The sequence below is a fragment of the Loxodonta africana genome, chromosome 27 (genome assembly GCF_030014295.1).
Source record: "Loxodonta africana isolate mLoxAfr1 chromosome 27, mLoxAfr1.hap2, whole genome shotgun sequence".
Classification (NCBI taxonomy): Eukaryota; Metazoa; Chordata; class Mammalia; order Proboscidea; family Elephantidae; genus Loxodonta; species Loxodonta africana.
Window position 1 is genome coordinate 22,538,459 of NC_087368.1, and position 17,669 is coordinate 22,556,127.

Below are 17,669 nucleotides of genomic sequence, written 5' to 3' on the forward strand. Positions count from 1 at the left end.
CAGACTGGGACTAGGGAAATAGCAAAATAAAATTACATTCTTGAATAAGAATGTGTAAGGTGCTGGTGCGGAGCCCTGGTGGCACAGTGGTTAAAAGGTCAGCTGCTGACCAAAAGGTCCGTAGTTTAAAGCCACCATCCACTTCTTGGAAACCCTATGGGGCAATTCTGCTTTGTCATATAGGGTTGCTATGAGTCGGAATCGATTTGATGGCACCTAACAACACCAACGAGGTGCTGGTGTATTCGGAATATAACTACTATTAGGTTAAGCACTGGGCTACTGATAGAAAGGTTGGCCGTTTGGATTCACCCAGAAGCGCCTCAAAATAAAGGCCTGGCAGTTTACTTTGGAAAGCTCACAGCCACTGAAAACCGTATGGGGTACGGTTCTGCTCTGAACTCCATGGGTTGGAATTCGTTCAATGGCAACGGGTTTTTTTTTTTTCCTTTTAGGTTAAGTGAAAAATAAGATAAACTGAGTAATGTATGTTTTCAGATTAATATCCGTTTAACATTAAACAAATATTTTTTGAGGGCCTGTTATGTGATCAGCACTGTGCTGAACTAGACAAATGGAATCTTCAGTCCATGTGGAACTTATATTTCAGTCATGAAGACAGTCTGGGGATTATTAAAAAAAAAAAAAAGCCTTCGGGGGTGGGGAAAGTAAACAGACATACTGATTGTTATGAAGAAAGTAAATCAGGAGTGAGTTTAGACAACTCATAACAGGCTGCACGTGTTGAGGGTCTACAGCAGAAGTACGCTTCTGGAGTTGAAGTTGCTGGAAGAAGGCTGGTGTGGCAGGATTGAGCAGGTGTGAGAGGTGGGCAGGGAAAGCTGTGACACAAGATGAGGTGCAAAACAAGGTTGGGGCCAAACGCAGCACAGTTTGGCTTTGAGGAGGATTACTCTGGCTTCTGGATTGGAGGAGTATGACTGTAGGCTGATAATCATTACGTGAGAGAGGATGGTATTCTAGGTGAGGGTGGTGGCAGTTAGAGATGAAGAGAAGAGAGTAATTTGAGGTATAGTTTTTTGAAGGAGAATTGACAGAGCTTGCTGATGGTTAGATGAAGGAGTTGGACAGAGATACTAGAGGAAAGGAAGAGCTCAGAGATGGGGCTTGAGTCTGTTGGGGAAATTGTGGTGCCTATTCTGAGATGGGGAAGATTGGTGGAGGGGAATGGTTTGGGGGACAGGGTCAGGAGTTGTTTATTGTGAAATGTCTGTGAGATATCCAACTGGAGATGTCAGGCAGGCAGTTGAATACAAGCAGGATCCCAGTGAAGAGCTGAAAATATTAATTTGAGGTTGTCTTCTCAAAGATACTTAAATCCACAGGAATTGATGAATTCGTGCATGGAAAGAGTATGGAAAGGAGACCCAAGACCAAGCCCCCTGAAACTATAACATTTAGAGATGAATGGAGGAGAAGCAGTCAGCAAAGGGAACGGAGGAGTTCTCCAGTGGGTCCCAGGAGAGAGGTTTCTATGATGTCAAGAGACAGTGTCCAGTTCTTAGCTCAGTGGGTCTAAAATTGATCATGAAAGAAATTTTCAGGTGAATAGAAAATAGAATAAGATTGTAATTACTCACTCTCCTCACCAGGAAATTAGTTAAGTGGATAAAGATTATCAAACTATTGTGATTCCAAGAGTAATTTCTTTTGTAATTCTGTAAGATTATTAAGATTATACATGCTGCCTATTCGTCTAGACTCTAAAAAAAAAATTTTTTTTTCTCTAATTGGACTCAGGAGAGAAGGCTTTTCCCTTGGAAAGCAGGGGTCTCCACACCTGAATGTTGCTCAGTTAGGCTCTGGGGCCAGCAGTTAAGTTGGGGCGCTTTTGAGTGTACGGAAGACAAAGTTGTTGGTAGTGCGGTAGTGCGTCAGGTTATATACATCTAGAAGACAAAGTTGTTGGTAGTGCGGTAGTGTGTCAGTTCATATACATCCAGCTCCCATCCCCTGAAACACAAGATTCAGCGTGATCACCATCCACTCTGTTTCATTTTCCGCACTGAGAAGGAGCTACCAGGAATGTTCCCTCTGGAGAACAGCCAAAGCTACCTTCAAAGCCAGAGCTGGTTTAACCCTTTCGATACCAAATTTTTATTTAAAAAAAAAATTTTTTTTTTTTTTTTGATGGCATGTGTTTTCAGTATTGGCGTGCATGCTTTACTAATTAAGTGTCTTTACATTTTTGGTTCGTAATATGGATTTTGAGAAATACGATCTGATAATACAAGCCCCTAATAAGGCACTCTGGCTCCGCCGATCTGTGGTATGACGATATACCAATAAGAACTAAATAGGGAATTTATTGTGGGCACCTTTCCATTAGGTTACACGGGGAACCTCTGATTTTCCAAATATGGCACAGAAAAACCAAAACAAGCCCACCAGGGCTCCCTAACTATCACACAGGAAAAGCTATAATTATGCTTACAAGCCTTACCTCACAGAAATCAAGGAAAAAAGGGCAGAAGTTTACAAAACTACAAAATCCAGGAATCATCACCTAATAGAATGCCCAGCCTACAAAACAATGAGTCTCCACCTCAGGTTTGCTGAGCTTCACGCATTTAAAAGGGACCCACCTTGACACTAAATGCATACTACCATGAGGCCCAGATGGAAACCCTGGTGGCGGAGTGGTTAAGAGCTACAGCTGCTAACCAAAAGGTTGGCAGTTTAAGTCTACCAGGCGCTCCTTGAAAACCACATGGGCAGTTCTACTCTGTCCTGTAGGGTCACTATGACTTGGAATCGACTCAACTGCAATGGGTTTATGAGACCCAGAGCCATAAAAAGTGGCTGGTGTACTATTAAACCAATAGTAACTAAAGAGTTTTAAGCGTGTTCTCAGACAGACATTTTCTGTGGATGTGTGAACTCACATCTGTTACTGCTTCTGCCTGTGTCATGTGTGAAGAGGCCAAAGAAGAGTAGCAGAGAATGAAAGCCTTTTCCTCCAGGTGTACACAGCATGGTCTTTTTTCCATCTCTTCCATTTGAACTTCAAGGTCTGGCTCAAAACATCACCTTCATTCTATGATTTTCTCCTGTCACAGTGTCCTTGCTCCTCTGCTCTCAGTGTACACATAGCCTTTGTTGCTTTGAGTTAGAGAGGCAGTGGTTTCTTCCGGAGAGAGTGCCTAAGTTACATACACATAACTTCTTAGTCTAGTTACATAACTTCTCTGTGCCTCAGTTTCATCATCTGTAAAATGTCATGGGTTGGGAGAGGATTATATGGGTCAGTATGTGTAAAGCACTTGGAGTAGTGTCCAGCACGTAAGGTTTCATTAATTGTTCGTTGTGGATGCTGTTATTTGTGGGGCTTGCATGCATGTACCTTGTTCTTTTTGAGGACGTTGAGGACGTATGATATGTATTATTTGTAGGGTATATTGCATATAGTAAACACACATATTTTTACACAGGTACTAAGACCGAGAACTTCTGAATTTTTCTGTAAAAGCTAAGCATACATCTAAGTCTTGTTACTTGCATGCGACCCTAGATGCTTGATTGTCAGTGTCTCTTGAAAAAGGTTTTCCATTTCTGCTTTGTGTGGAAGTCTCATCAGCTGGGCTCCTATCAGTGAAAGGAAGATGATTAGACAATTCATTAGGAGGTTGCATTGACTATTTTATCGCCAAATTAACTCATTAGTTTTTCGTGTTTACAAAATTCCTTAATCGGGATTGTGTTTATTGCAGCTGGAATGTTTTATCCTTAAACTGTAATCTCTAGTTTTTTATGTTAATTGCAGTCAGGATCAGGTAATGTGCTTCTCTCTCATGGGTATGTGAATCCTACAGGTCTTGTCTCTTAGCAGGATCTGCTGCCATTTAGGAGTTCAAGAGAATGATTGTTTTGAAAGGTGCAAGCTCCTACTTTAGCTGAAAAAATAAAATCTTTACTATGCAATTATAAACGGGGCCTTAACGCATTTGTTAGTTACTATTTCTTCATAACATGAGCTTAAGTTTCGTTTTAAGCTCTCATAAAAGTTCCTGAGGAAAACCTTTTTTTTTTCCCCAAGAGTAGAAACTTTTCTTGGTGTTTTCCAGTTCAGTTTGCCCTTTTTGGTGATACAGCGCAAAACCATGAGTTTATTCCGTGTTCATGGGTGGCTTGGCATTTTAGTCCATCTGTCCGTGAGTGCTCAGGGCTCTGCGGATTTGGATGGACTAAGTTGAAGATCGGCCTCTTGGCTTTAGGAGCATATAATCTTAAGTGTTGAAAAGGGCTGACCGACATGAAATAATTTGAGAAAAATATCAGAGGTATACACAGGGAGTATGGTGTAGTAGTAAATAAATAATGTAGCCATCTTGTTTGTATCGAGCATCTTCTCAGAGTAAATCAGAATCTCTTGAGTTCTGGTTCAGCGTCTTCCACTGAAGAACTTGGACAAGTCCCTTATCTTTACTGAATTTACCATGCCTACCAAGGATCAGATGTGATCATGGATGTGTAAGCTCCTAGAATACGAAAGCAGTGTGCAAATATGAAGAATTGTTATATGAGTTAATTGTTTGGGGCAGGCCATCTGTGTGGTAGCAGTTAAAAGGAACAAATCAGTCAGGACTGAATCTTGAAGAGGAGGTGGGATTTTCCCCCTAAAAACATTGGCAGAAAAGCTGTTTGTAAAAGTGAGTACGTGGAATTAATGAATTAGTTGGAGAAAGGAGATGTTTTTCACTAAATGGAAAAATTGTCCAATTGTGTCTTTTCGGAAAAGGAAGTGTTCTGCATAGATGAATTTGTTGAGCCACTGAGATGTATCCCTTCAAGTTCCCACGTTTTTACGTTTTATCATTTAAAATAAAACATGTTTCTCAAATGAAACGTGTGTTTTACTCCTCTCTAAAACAGAGTAGACTGAGTTTAATTTTTTCTTGTATGTCGTTGGGATCTCCTCCTGAACGTCCGTTATGATACTGTAATATAACGATGGATCAGGGAACTGTGGGGTTATTAAGGTAACTAAGGCCCTTGCCCCATGCCCTAAAAGGGACTTCAGGCTGCTGTCATTTTTTAAAATGAGACATAATTCACATACCATATTTTACCCTTTTAAACTGCTCAATTCAGTTACCCTTTTAAACTGCTCAATTCAGTGGTTTTTAGTATATTTACAAGTTGTACAGCCGTCACCACTATTACTTCCAGAATATTTTCCTGACCCCAAAAAGAAACCCCATACACATTAGCGGCCATTCTCCAGTTTCCCCTCCCTCCCCGCCCCTGGCAACCACTAATCTGCTCGTTTTCTGAATCTCTGGATTTGCCTGGGCTGCCCATTTTGTGTAAATGGAATCATGCAACATGTGGCCTTTTGTATTATCTGGCTTTTTTTTCACATAATATAACGGAAACACTCAGTTTTATAATAAAAAACAGTAGTCAAATAATTGGGTGGGTGAAATTGAAGAGTTCTGATGAAAGAAGGAAGGTGAAGTAAGTGGGAGAGACATGAAAACAAATGAAATGTAGGTTTAGCAAACAGCGAATGTAAGTCTGGCGCTGTGCTGAGTCCATTGGGTGACAAAGCAGAAGAGATTCTGAAAGGTATGCTGGTTTTTCATGCTGTGGATGATGTTGATTGGACTTGTGGTAGAAAGGATAGTTATATCCTCTTAATGTGTAAAGTTACGGAGTGAACTGTTTGAAAAGGGAATTGGAAAGCAGATTATTACTTATAATCAGTTTTTGACTAGGAAGATTTCAACTTTCATTGTTTTTTTAAGGTGCAATTCCTATTTCTGCCCAGTTTCCATTTCTTGAGGTATGTAGGACTTTGGCCTCACACTGTCAGCCTTGTCCTAGGTTTTAGTTTTTAATGTATCATTTAAAGCAGTCAGGTTGAATTTTGGAAATATTACAGACTGGGTATTAAAATAGGCATCTCAGTCATTTCTCTGCACACCTTATTGTTTCATACGTAAGGCTAGGAGAATCGATTAAACATTTACATTTCATAAACTGGCAACTCCCACCCCCTTTTCTTTTTCCATTTATTATCTCGATAGTCTCCTCCACCCTTACCCGTTTCACTAATTTATCTAAATTTTAACTTTTAAGCTTAGCGGTTCATATAGGGCTTCAATTTTTTTGTTTTATTTTAAAGCTGTGCTAGTGGATTAGCCCGTTTAAAAAAATATGTATTTTTTTCTGTCTTACTGGGTTAGCAGTTAACTTGATACAGGGCAGCGAGTAGCTTTATGGCGGTGTGCATACATTAACTGTCTGTACTCAGTTCCATTTCAGCAGATTATCTTTAACACAGTGGTAATGATCCAGTTACTTTGTTTAGGGAGAAAACCTGTCATTAAATAGTTGGGTGTCTGCAGTGCACAGCAGCACAATTTATGATGCCGTTATGAATCTACAGGGCTTGCTGGGTCTCCAGCGAAAGCTACAGATGAAAGCTGAACAATATCTTTTGGCATTTTCACCTCTACGCATTATACATCTAACATGGGGGGAGAATTAAGCCCTTTGTATTGTTGAGCTGTGATTATTTACGCTTACTGGATATTCCAAGTGTTTTTTTGTTTGCCCATATTCATTTATTAAAAAAAAAAAATTGTTATTATGGAAACTTTTAAACATACACTGAAGTATAGACTGTTATGAAGTGAACCCCCATGTGTCTGTCAGCCAGCTTAAACATAGACCAAATCAACATCTTTACCCCCTACCCCATGCTGTAGTAATTTGAATATGTTATATAAGTTAATCCCTAAATACTAGTTGCAGTTGCGTGAACTCCAACTCATAGAAACCTTATGTATAACAGACCAAAACTTTGCCTGGTCCTGTGCCATCTTCATGATTGTTGTTGGTATGTTTGAGTTGGTAATATTTGAGTATATATTTCTAAAAGAGCGGACGCTTAAAAAAAACAAAACAAAACACATCTTATTACCACCTTTATAATCCTAACATCATCAAATGTCATTTTTTTTTCAACAGTTTAATTGAATGGTTTTGAATAAGGTCCAGAAAATTATGATTGGTCCATGCCTACTAAATATTTCTCTTTTAATCTATAGATTCCTACTCTACCTCTTATTTTCCTTGTACTTTATCTGTTGAAGAAATCAGGTCATTTGTCCTTTATGTGTTTAATGAGATTATAAAGATAATATTTTTAAGCAGTATTTATTGGACTTCTTTCCTGAGTATATATACAGGTCAATTTTGGATTCTTAGCAGGGGCCTAGGCCTCCATAGTTATTTATTTTTATCCATATAGCCAGACATTTGCCATTTCAATGATTTTATGTGTACAATTCAGTGACATTTATAACATTAACCATGTCATACAACTACCACCACTCTCCGTTTCCAAAAATTTTCTCGTCACCCTTGGCAGAGACCTGGTACCCCTCATGAAATAACTCCACATTTCCTCCTCCCACTGTCGCTGGGAACCACGAACACATTTCTGTGCGTTTGCCTAATTCTATATGTTTCATGTGAGTGGAACCATGCAATATTTGCCCTTTTTCGTCAGACTTGTTTCACTCAGCATAATGTTTTCAACATTTGTCCATGTTGTAGCATGTATCAGAACTTGGTATCTCTTTATGGCTGAATGATACCCCATTGCATGTATATGCCACATTTTGTTTATTTACTCATCTGTTGATGAACACTTGGATTGTTTCCACCTTTTGGCTATTGTGAATAGCTCTGCCATGGTGTACATTGTACACAATGGTGTGCAAGTTATATATGTTCCTGCTGTCAGTTTTGGGGGTATATACCTAGGGGTGGATTTGCTGTGTCATGTGGTAGTCCTGTGTTTCACTTTTTGAGGAACTGCCAAACTGTTTTCCACGATGAGCTTCCCATTTTACATTCCTCCCAGCAGTGGATGCGGGTTCCAACTTTTCTACATCCTCACCAAAACTTGTTATTTTCCTTTTTTTTTTTCTGAATGTAGATGTGAATGGGGGCATAGGTGGTTCAGTGGTAGAATTCTTGCCTTCCATACAAGGGATCGTGGTTCAGTTCCTGGCCAGCGCACCTCACGCGCAGCCAGCACCCATCTGCCGATAGAGGCTATGATGTTGAACAGGTTTCTGCGAGCTTCCAGTTTAAAATAGGAAGAAAGGCTTGGCTGTCTACTTTTGAAAATCAGCCAGTGAAAATTCTCTGGGTCACAATGGCCCAACCCACAACCAATCATGGAGATGGTGCAGGAGCGGGCAGCATTTAGTTCTGTTGTGCATGGGGTCACCGTGAGTGGGGAGGGGCTGGTGAACAGATGACAACTAACAATAGCAGTGGTGGGTGTGAAGTGGTGTCTCATTGTGGTTTTAATTTGCAAGTTTTGATTAACACTTCCCTAACAACTATTGTTGGAACCACAGGCAATAGGTTTGGTTTTCTTTTTGGTTTAATGACTGTTGATGTTGGGCATTTTTCCTGTTCTTATTAGCCATTTGTATACCTTCTTTGGAGAAATGTCTTTTGGATAAACATTGAAGGTCTTTGCCCATTGAGTCTGGTTAATTTGCTAGTCTGATTTTTAAAAACTTTTTATTATGGAAAATTTCAAATATATATAAAATTAGGCAGAATAGTACAATGAACTACTCTGTCCTCGTTGCCCAGCTTCAGCAGTTTTCAATTCATGGCTCATCTTGTTTCATCTATACCTACACCTAGTCCACCCTCATCTATGTTATTTCAAAGGTAATCCCAAATATAGTCTTATTTTTAAATGTTGAAAAATGTACTTATATAACCGTGTCATATTAATACCTATTATATAATATATAGTAGAATGCACAGGTGAATTTTCGCAGATAGAATACATCTGTGCAAATAGCATTTAAATTAAGAAGCAGAAAATTACCAGCACCCCAGAAGACGTCCTCGTTTTTCCTTCTGTCTTACCTCTAAGGCTGAAGATTTTTAAAGTTTTTTTTTTAATATTGAATATCATTCTCATACAAATAAAGATTTGTTGCAGAGTAGTCTGTTAACACAGAGTTTTTTTCTTCAAGTGAGATTTGATTAATAACATCCTTTTACCTTGTCCTGCATAGTCATGAGCAGTCCGCAAAGCAAAAATGTACACCAGAACGGAAAGACTGTTTGCTGAGTTTATGGAAATGTGTCTTAAGTTGTTTTTACAATCACCTTTGCTACTTAAGAATACAAATGTCACAGGGATGAGAGCCTTCACCATTTGACTGGAGTCTATGATTTATATGGTCATTTTATTCTGTTGATGGTATGTAGCATGATGCAGACGGATAACGTTCTGAAAATTAAAGCAGTACATTCTATTGACACATGAGTCTTTCTTTTGAGAAAAATTTTATTACTATTGAGGTGGTATAAGTTCACCACAACCAAATGGTGCCCGGCTACCACAACCAACCGCTCTGACAGGGATCACAGTAGATGGTCCTGGACAGAGTTGGAGAAACATGGAGAACAAGGTTTTAACTCACAAGAAAAGACCAGACTTACTGGTCTGACAGAGACTGAGAAACTGAAAGTATGGCCGCCAAACACCCTTTTAACTCAGTACTGAAGTCATTCCTCAGGTTTACCTACAGCCAAAAATTAGAAAAGACCCGTAAAACAAATAATAACACACATAGTTCAACCATGTATATGAGACTAAATGGGCACACCATAGGGACCCCGTAGGGCAGAGTAGGACTGCCCCACAGGGTTTCCAAGGAACAGCTGGTGGATTCGAAGTGCTGACCTTTTGGTTAGCAGCCAAGCTCTTAACCACTGTGCCACCAGGGCTTCCAGAACATGTTTAAAACCAAAAAAACCTGTTGCCGTCGAGTTGATTCTGACTCATAGCGACCCTAGAGGACAAAGTAAAACTGCCTCATAGAGTTTCCAAGGAGCGCCTGGTGGATTTGAACTGCCGACCTTTTGGTTAGCAGCCATAGCACTTAACTACTACGAACCAGGGTTTCCAGAACTTGCTTAGGCTTTTAAAATATACCAGGCTTAGGTAAAGTATATTTAAGATGAATATACCTTGTGTAGAAATTTTAACCAAGAAAGACTCAACGATTTCTAATAATTATATTCTTACCATATGTTGACAAATTCGTATTTGCATGCATTATTAATATATAAAGGTAGATTAGTGTTTACCTTTGTGGGAACAGTGGTTAAAGAGCTTGGCTGGTAACTGAAAGATCTGCAGTGCAGAACCACCAGCTGCTCCTCCGAGAAAGACGTGGCAGTCTACTTCTGTGAAGACTTACAGCCTTGGAAACCCTACGGGGTATTTCTGTGCCGTCCTGTAGGGTTGCTATGAAGCGGAATCGACTTGACACCAGTGGGTTTGGTTTTTGTTTTGTGGGTGTTCTATTCTTTAACGCGCATAATTTCCTTCTAAAATGAGTTACATGTATCTGTGCGGTCGACTTTTCATTATTAGTGTTCGTTAGTCTCCTTAATGAAGATTTTTACAGTCAAAATGGAAGAGGGCCAACATTTTATTGTTAGTGCAGCCGGTAATTAACCATACAAGGTTTGTTTATTATAGCTGAGTACTAGAACAATGCTTCAAAGAGGAAAACATACAGAGAAGATTAGTAAATAACATAGCAATATGTGAGGCTGGCCAATTGTAATAATGCCTTAGTTGGGTGGTTCTTGAATTTGTAAACACATGTTCACATTTTTCAGATAATAGGCACAAAAATGTTTAATTTTAATTGCTATTTCTTTTGCAGTGTTACAAAAAAATAATGGAAATTTTGCTTGGAAAATGAATGTATTGGGAAATATTATGTGTACCTTGGTTCTGAAAGACTTTGAGTGCTTTTATGCTAATTGGTATTGGAAACGTAAGGTACAAATTACATTTATGATTTAATAGAATCAGAGAATGATACATTTCAATAGTTAATTAATCATAGAATAAAACTTTGCAGTTGGGCTAGTACTGTGCAGAGAATTTAGGGCTTTGTGCAGCCCACATTTTCTGGGAAAGTCCTGCTTTCAGATATTCCTCCCTGTCTTTTTATGTAAATAAATTTATAGATCAGTGTACCCTTTGGACCTATTTATGATGGCCCTTTTTAGTAAATATGGCTAACCAATATTTTAGGCACTGGGGGCTACCCAGAAGAAACAGGTGCACAGCTGCTGAGAGATACTGAGATTATGTTCCATTTGTATAAAAATAGGGGGTCAGAGGTAGAAACAAAACAAAAGGACAGAGGATTTATTGTCTGGTAAAAAAGGGTATATAACTCATAAATAGGTTACACACACTGAGGACTGATAAAAAGGCAGTATTGAGTTCTTAATATGTGGTAGAATTATGCTGAATATTGTTATTTTTGTTTTCATTTCATCTTCATGACACCTGTTCCAGGTAGGTACCGTCACCCTCATTTTACAGTCGTAGAGACTGAGCCTCAGAGAGCTTACATTGCCAAAGTTCATACAAAGCCAAAATTCCAACCTAAGTGTAAATCCCATTTTCTGTCTACTAAATCATAATCAAAACAAAAAAAACTTGTTTGCCGTGAAGTTGATTCTGACTCATAGTGACCCTGTGTCACAGTAAATGCCTAGAAACCCTCAAAGGATATATAACTTCTTCAAATTTTACTGAACTGGCACAGAGTATTGGTTTATCTTGAATTAAATACTACAACTAAACTTACCAAAATTAAGTGTTAGAGGCCTTATTTGGTCCTTAGATATACCACTTTAAATGTAGCTATTAAGGTATTTGGGGACTCTTGATTATTCATAATAAAGCATGAATAATTGAAGTCATCAGAGTAATCAAGAAATTTTCTTTAATAGTAGCATATTACATTAGAATGGCATTTTAGTTAACCGAGAACTAAAACCATTCCCAAAGCCAACTCTTCAAAGATTAGACTGGACCTTAAGACATAAAATGATACTGGTGAAGAGTGTGCTTCTTGGCTCAGGTAGATACACGAGACTAAATGGGCAGCTCCTGTCCGAAGGCGAGATAAGAAGACAGAAGGGGAAGCTGGCGGAAAGGACACGGGAAATGGAGAGGAGGAGTGTGCTGTCACATTGTAGGGAGAGCAACTAGGGTCACATAACAATTGTGTGTATAAGTTTTTATATGAGAAACTGACTTGAAATGTCAACTTTCACATTTTACAGTCTTAAACGCACTTTTGTGTTTGTATCTTAGCATCTTAAATCTTTTATGAGCTCTACCAAATAATTGGTTTTGTTCTCTCTTGACCTCTTTTTCATTGAAAGAGAAACAGTGTCTCATTGAGTTCAACAGCCGTCTTCTGCATATCCACCTACGGCCCTCTTTCACCCTCCCACCTGCTGTTAAACCTACCGCTGGAATGGATGGGTGGATAAATAAAGGACAGGTTTCAAAAGGACAAAGCAAGAGGACTCAGGTGGATATCTACCCACAAATTGTTGAATAAAATGTAGTTTGAGCATAGACTACCTGTTTATTATCAATAAAAAATGAAGCATTTAATTTTTTTTTTAAACAACAGAGGTTTAATTACGAAAAATGAAGAGTGTACATGAGAGTCATTAGCCAGTCCGTTCATTCTGATCAGTGAATGTGCCTTTGAGCGAGAGATGGAAGATGCTCTCTCACTCTCACATCTCAGTTGCGTTTCCCAGTGTGACCAGCTCTGAGTGGGATTTCAGTCGCTCCTGACTGGGTCAGCTACTTCATACGGTGTCAGCTGAGTGGACAGTGCTGGAGGAAAACTGGTTGTGTTGGCCTTACTGAAGGATAATACATTACAGGGTGATATAAGAGATATTCAAAGGTTATTATTATTTTTTAAAGTTTTATTATGTTTTAGGTGAAAGCTTACAGCACAAATTAGTTTTTCGTTAAAAAAATTTAAACATAAATTGTTTTGTGACATTAGTTGCAGTGCTTGCACTGTGTCGGTGCTCTCCCCCTTTCTATTTTCACCCTGGGTTCCCCGTGTCCATTCGTCCGGTTTTCCTGTCCCTTCCTGCCTTCTTGTCTTTGCTTTTGGGCAGGTGTTGCCCGTTTGGTCTCGCGTACTTGATTGAACTAAGAAGCCCATTCTCCATGTGTGTTACTGTTAGTTTCGTAGGCCTGTCTGATCTTTGGCTGAAAGGTGGGCTTCCACAGTGGCTTCAGCTCTTAAGTTAGCAGGGTGTCAGGGCCATAGTCTCAGGGCTTCTGCCAGTCACTGTCAGACCAGTAAGTGGTGGTCTTTTTCTGTGAATTTGATTTTTCTCCTGCTCTGCCCGGTACCCTCTATTGTGGCCCCTGTCAGAGCAGTCGGTGGTAGCTGGGCACCACCTAGTTCTTGTGGGCTCAGGCTGGTGGAGGCTGTGGTTCACGTGGTCCACTTGTCTTTTGGACTACTATTTTCTTTGTGTCTTTGGTTTTCTTTCCCACTCATGGCGACCCCATGTGTTATAGAGTAGAACTGCTCCATAGGATTTTCTTGGCTGTAATAATAGTGGAAGCAGATCACCAGGCCTTTTCTTCTGTGGTGCCATTGGGCAGGTTCAAATCACCGTTTAAGTTAACAGCCAAGTGCAAACTGGTTGTGCCACCTAGGGACCTTTCTGATGTAGCTAAATTAGCTAAGATTAGGGATTCCTGAGTTTTGAAAATGTCTATTAACTAAAACTCAAGTTATTTTAATTAAATCTTATGGATAAAATAAGAAAGACTTCATATTAAACCAAAGTTTTAAAAATGTATATTTTTGAAGGATTGCAATAAAAATTGATGCGGCAGGTCCTGATCTAAGTGGTTTTACCTGTCCAACCTGTTGAATCTTTGCAGTTTTAATCATTTGGACAGATACTGTTCTGGGAGCTTCATATATATTAGCTCACTTAGTTCTCAACGGCTCGAGAATACGGACTGTAGTCATCACAGCCTATGGATGAGAAACTGCAATATTATACAGGTTTTATGTAACTGAGCCAAGATTTGAACTCACAATGATTTCCTCCACTTCCTGTACCCTTAACCTGTCTTCTGTGCTTATTCTTTTTTTTTTTTTTAATTTTTATTGTGCTTTAAGTGGAAGTTTACAAATCAAGTCAGTCATATAAAAATTTATATACACCTTGCTGTATACTTCTAGTTGCCCTCCCCCTGATGAGACAGCACACTCCTTCCCTCCACTCTCTCTTGTGTCCATTTGGCCAGGTTCTGACTCCCTCTGCCTTTTCATCTCCCCTGTAGACAGGAGCTGCCCACATAGTGTCATGTGTCTACTTGATCTAAGAAGCTCACTCTTCACCAGAATCATTTTCTATCCCATAGTCTAGTCCAATCCCTGTCTGAAGAGCTGGCCTTGAGAATGGTTCCTGTCTTGGGCTTTCTGTGCTTATTCTTGATTCTGTGTTACCTTATTGTTGCATATATAAAGGTTTCAAATGTCCACTCCAGTTTATTGAAAGTAGCTGCTGCTATCATCATACAGTGTTGAGGATTCTGAGACCAGGTCTGCAGTCAGTTGGGACAATTTTCTGATTGCAATATAGAGTAGTGGCAAATCTCATTTCTGACTTTACATCAAACTAGATCAACAGAAAGTGATCTAGTCCCAGATTTTAGTAGTAGTCTTTCATATTTTATCAGTCTTTATAAGATACAGTTGTATGAGAAATATTTCTTTATCTCCTACAAAACTGTGTTGAATACATTGTCTCTTAAGAGTCAGTGTTCCCTTTGTAAGAATCCACATCGTAAGCCCTTTAAGAATTCAGTTTCAGACGAAGTTTCTTTCCTTATGATCTAACACACTTCCTTCCCTCAGCCATTGAGAGGTATATAGACCCTTGTGTTTTCTATTTGTTTTGGCTAAAAGGAAGCTTGGAATTATATTTCATTTTGATTACAATAACTTTGTTAGCCTAGGCTTTCGATATGGGTAATTTCTTCTCTGGTTCTCTTTGGCAGGAGTTTTAATCCGTGGTCTGTGTATTGGCTTCAGGGAGTTCATGAACCTCCCTCTGAAATGATATGTAAAATTGTTTGCTTGCTGGTGAGTATCTGGGGCAGCATTTTTGGCTTTGATGAGATTCTCAGTGACCCCCTAAAAGATAAAGAGCTATTTTTTTTCTGGATTTGCTTTTCATTTTCTATTTTAATGGTCTAAATGTATAGAGTCTGTTGTTAAAAGCTACCAGTATCCTTTTTGGCAATAAACCCAATAGCTGGGCTATAAATCATGCCTTTATATTTAAATCATCATCCTATTTCTCAGTTTTATCAGAAAGTTTAAAAGCAGACTCTTTGTAATTTTAAAAGACACAATCTTGAAAACTTAAGACTAGTTGATGTTTTCATGCAAACCATGTACCTACTACATTTATTTCTCATTAAAGGAGCTTATCAGCCTTAAAAGGAGCCCTGGTGGTGCAGTGGTTAAAGTGCTTGGTTACTAACCAATGGGTCAGCCGTTCGAAACCACCAGTAGCTTCACCGGAGAAAGACCCGGCAGTTTGCTTCTGTAAAGATTACAGCCTTGGGAACTGCGTGGGGACAGTTCTGCCCTGTCCTGTAGGGTTGCTATGAGTCGGAATTGACTTGAGGGCGGTGGGCTTTTTTTTTTGTTTTGGCTTTATTTAGAATAGCATATTCAAACCACATAAACTATATATGAAAACAGTTTCCTGTGCCTTCCTTCTTTGTTTTGTAGGTAAATAGAAAAGATTATAAAATCTCAGTCATCTTTCTGGCCTGTTTATGTGTTAAGGGATACAACTCTTCCAAAATACATAGGGTAGGGTTATTAGCTATTATTTGACATACTCAGACATTTTAGGTAAAAGCTGTAACGGTTAAACGAAAATGAAGCCAGTGCTGTTAACCTCGCTACTCAGATTAATTTCCATGGTTGTCATTTTAACAATATTGTTATAGCTTTTCAAATGCAAATTATATTAGCAGGTCTTCTGCATAAATGTGCTGTCACCCAAAGGGGTACATGTATTATGTTTTTGACTGTAGTTGGCTTTTTGGCCTAATGGACTGTTTCACTGCACCAAAATGGAACTGTAGTTACTCAAGCTGGAAAAGAGAAAGCTGCCTGCTCTTCACTAGGCGATGTCTGGGTTGTTTAAATCTATAAATTGTACATACGTGTGTGTGTGTATATATATATATTTTTTCTTCTGTTGGAGAGTCGATGGCTGACTAAAATACTGCCAAGGTGCCATTATAATAAAAGTTGTTGCTTCTATGAATTCTTATGCAGCAGTGTAAGTAGTGGTGTGAGCTGTAATAAATTATTCAGGAGTTCGTCACAGTTACAAAACTTGTGTTTGTAACAGAGATCTACGGAATATGATTTAAAAAATGAATAACACATTATTATCCAGCTTGCTACTCTGCGGGCTGTGTATGTGAAAAAGAATTTGTATGACTTAACCACAGACATTAAAATTTGGTTTGCCAGCAAAAACAGATTTTCTTAAACCATATGATTCATATTCCCACAATAAAGGGGGAAAACAAACAAACATACCCTGTAGCATTGTCTTGTCATTCATCATGGCGTGTATTTTACTTTTGTATCTAAATTGGTTAAATAACCTGTAAAAAGCCTAGTAAGATTACAATAATGGGTAGTACTTTCTCTTAATTAAAGGGTATTTATTTAAGGAACACCTATTGAATGCTTAGATATGGAACCAAAAAAAAAAAAACCCAGTGCCGTCGAGTCGATTCCGAGTATTAAAATAGGTTCTTGGGAGAGGCATTCAGAAATAACATATTCCTTACTTACTGGCTAAAGGGTTAACTATAAAAGAAGAATAAAACTAGGAGAAACTACATTTTGGGGATGACTACTATAAATGATACTATATAAATGATATACTATATAAATGATGACTACTATAAATGATAGAAGAAATTATAAAGAAACAGGCATCAAACTTGACTAGATAAAATTGCAAGCTAAAATGGTTTTAAAAGTGTGTGGGAGTGGGAAGAAAAGAGACTCCAAAAGGAGCCGGTAACAAAGTGAGAAAAATCTATTTGCAGTGAGAGACGGGCAGAGGATGACAAGCTGGTAAGGAAACGAAAGCACAGTGACTACAATAGGTAAATGGGCATAGTACACAAACACTGCTCACGAAAGAGAAAATAGGCTTAGTAAAGAAGCATATGGGACATGTTCAGCCTTGCTAGTAATCTAGGAAATGTGATTTAAAGCAAGAATCATAGACGGTACTGTTGAAACGACTGTTGCTGGAAGACTGTGAAAGATGCAGCTCTGACGGAAGGCATGTTGACTCTGTGCTTCAGTAGCGATAAAAATGTTTCTTCACAACTTTAAATTCAGTAATTCAGCATAAGGGACCCTCAACCCCAAAACCAAACCCATTGCTGCTGGGTAGATTCTGACTCATAGTGACCTTATTGGACAGAGTAGAAATGCCGCATTGGGTTTCCAACGCTGTTTATCTGCCTGCCTGTTTGTCTATCTAATCTGTCTATCGATCGGATCATTGTACATTAGGTGAAGGTTTACAGAACAAACTAGTTTCTCCTTAAACAGCTAATACACATACTGTTTTATGACATTGGTAACAACCCCAGACATGTCAACACTCTCCCTTCCCGACCTTGGGTTCCCTATTACCAGCTTTCCTATCCCCTCCAGCCT

General features: G+C 38.9%; 1 protein-coding gene across 2 annotated transcripts in view; it reads left to right on the forward strand.

Annotated features, from left to right (window-relative positions):
- The window catches only part of LOC100669970 (ubiquitin-conjugating enzyme E2 E2), a 351,147-nt gene that overhangs the window by 30,766 nt on the left and 302,712 nt on the right, over positions 1-17,669 (forward strand). Inside the window, exon 4 of one of the 2 annotated variants that reach the window (XM_023554919.2) lies at positions 14,954-16,724. The exons of the other annotated variant lie outside the window; for it this stretch is intronic. Coding sequence (XP_023410687.1) covers positions 14,954-15,152 — 199 coding nt within the window. The 3' untranslated portion in view covers positions 15,153-16,724. Of the gene's footprint in view, positions 1-14,953; positions 16,725-17,669 lie in introns of those variants that run through there. 2 annotated transcript variants of the gene reach the window in all.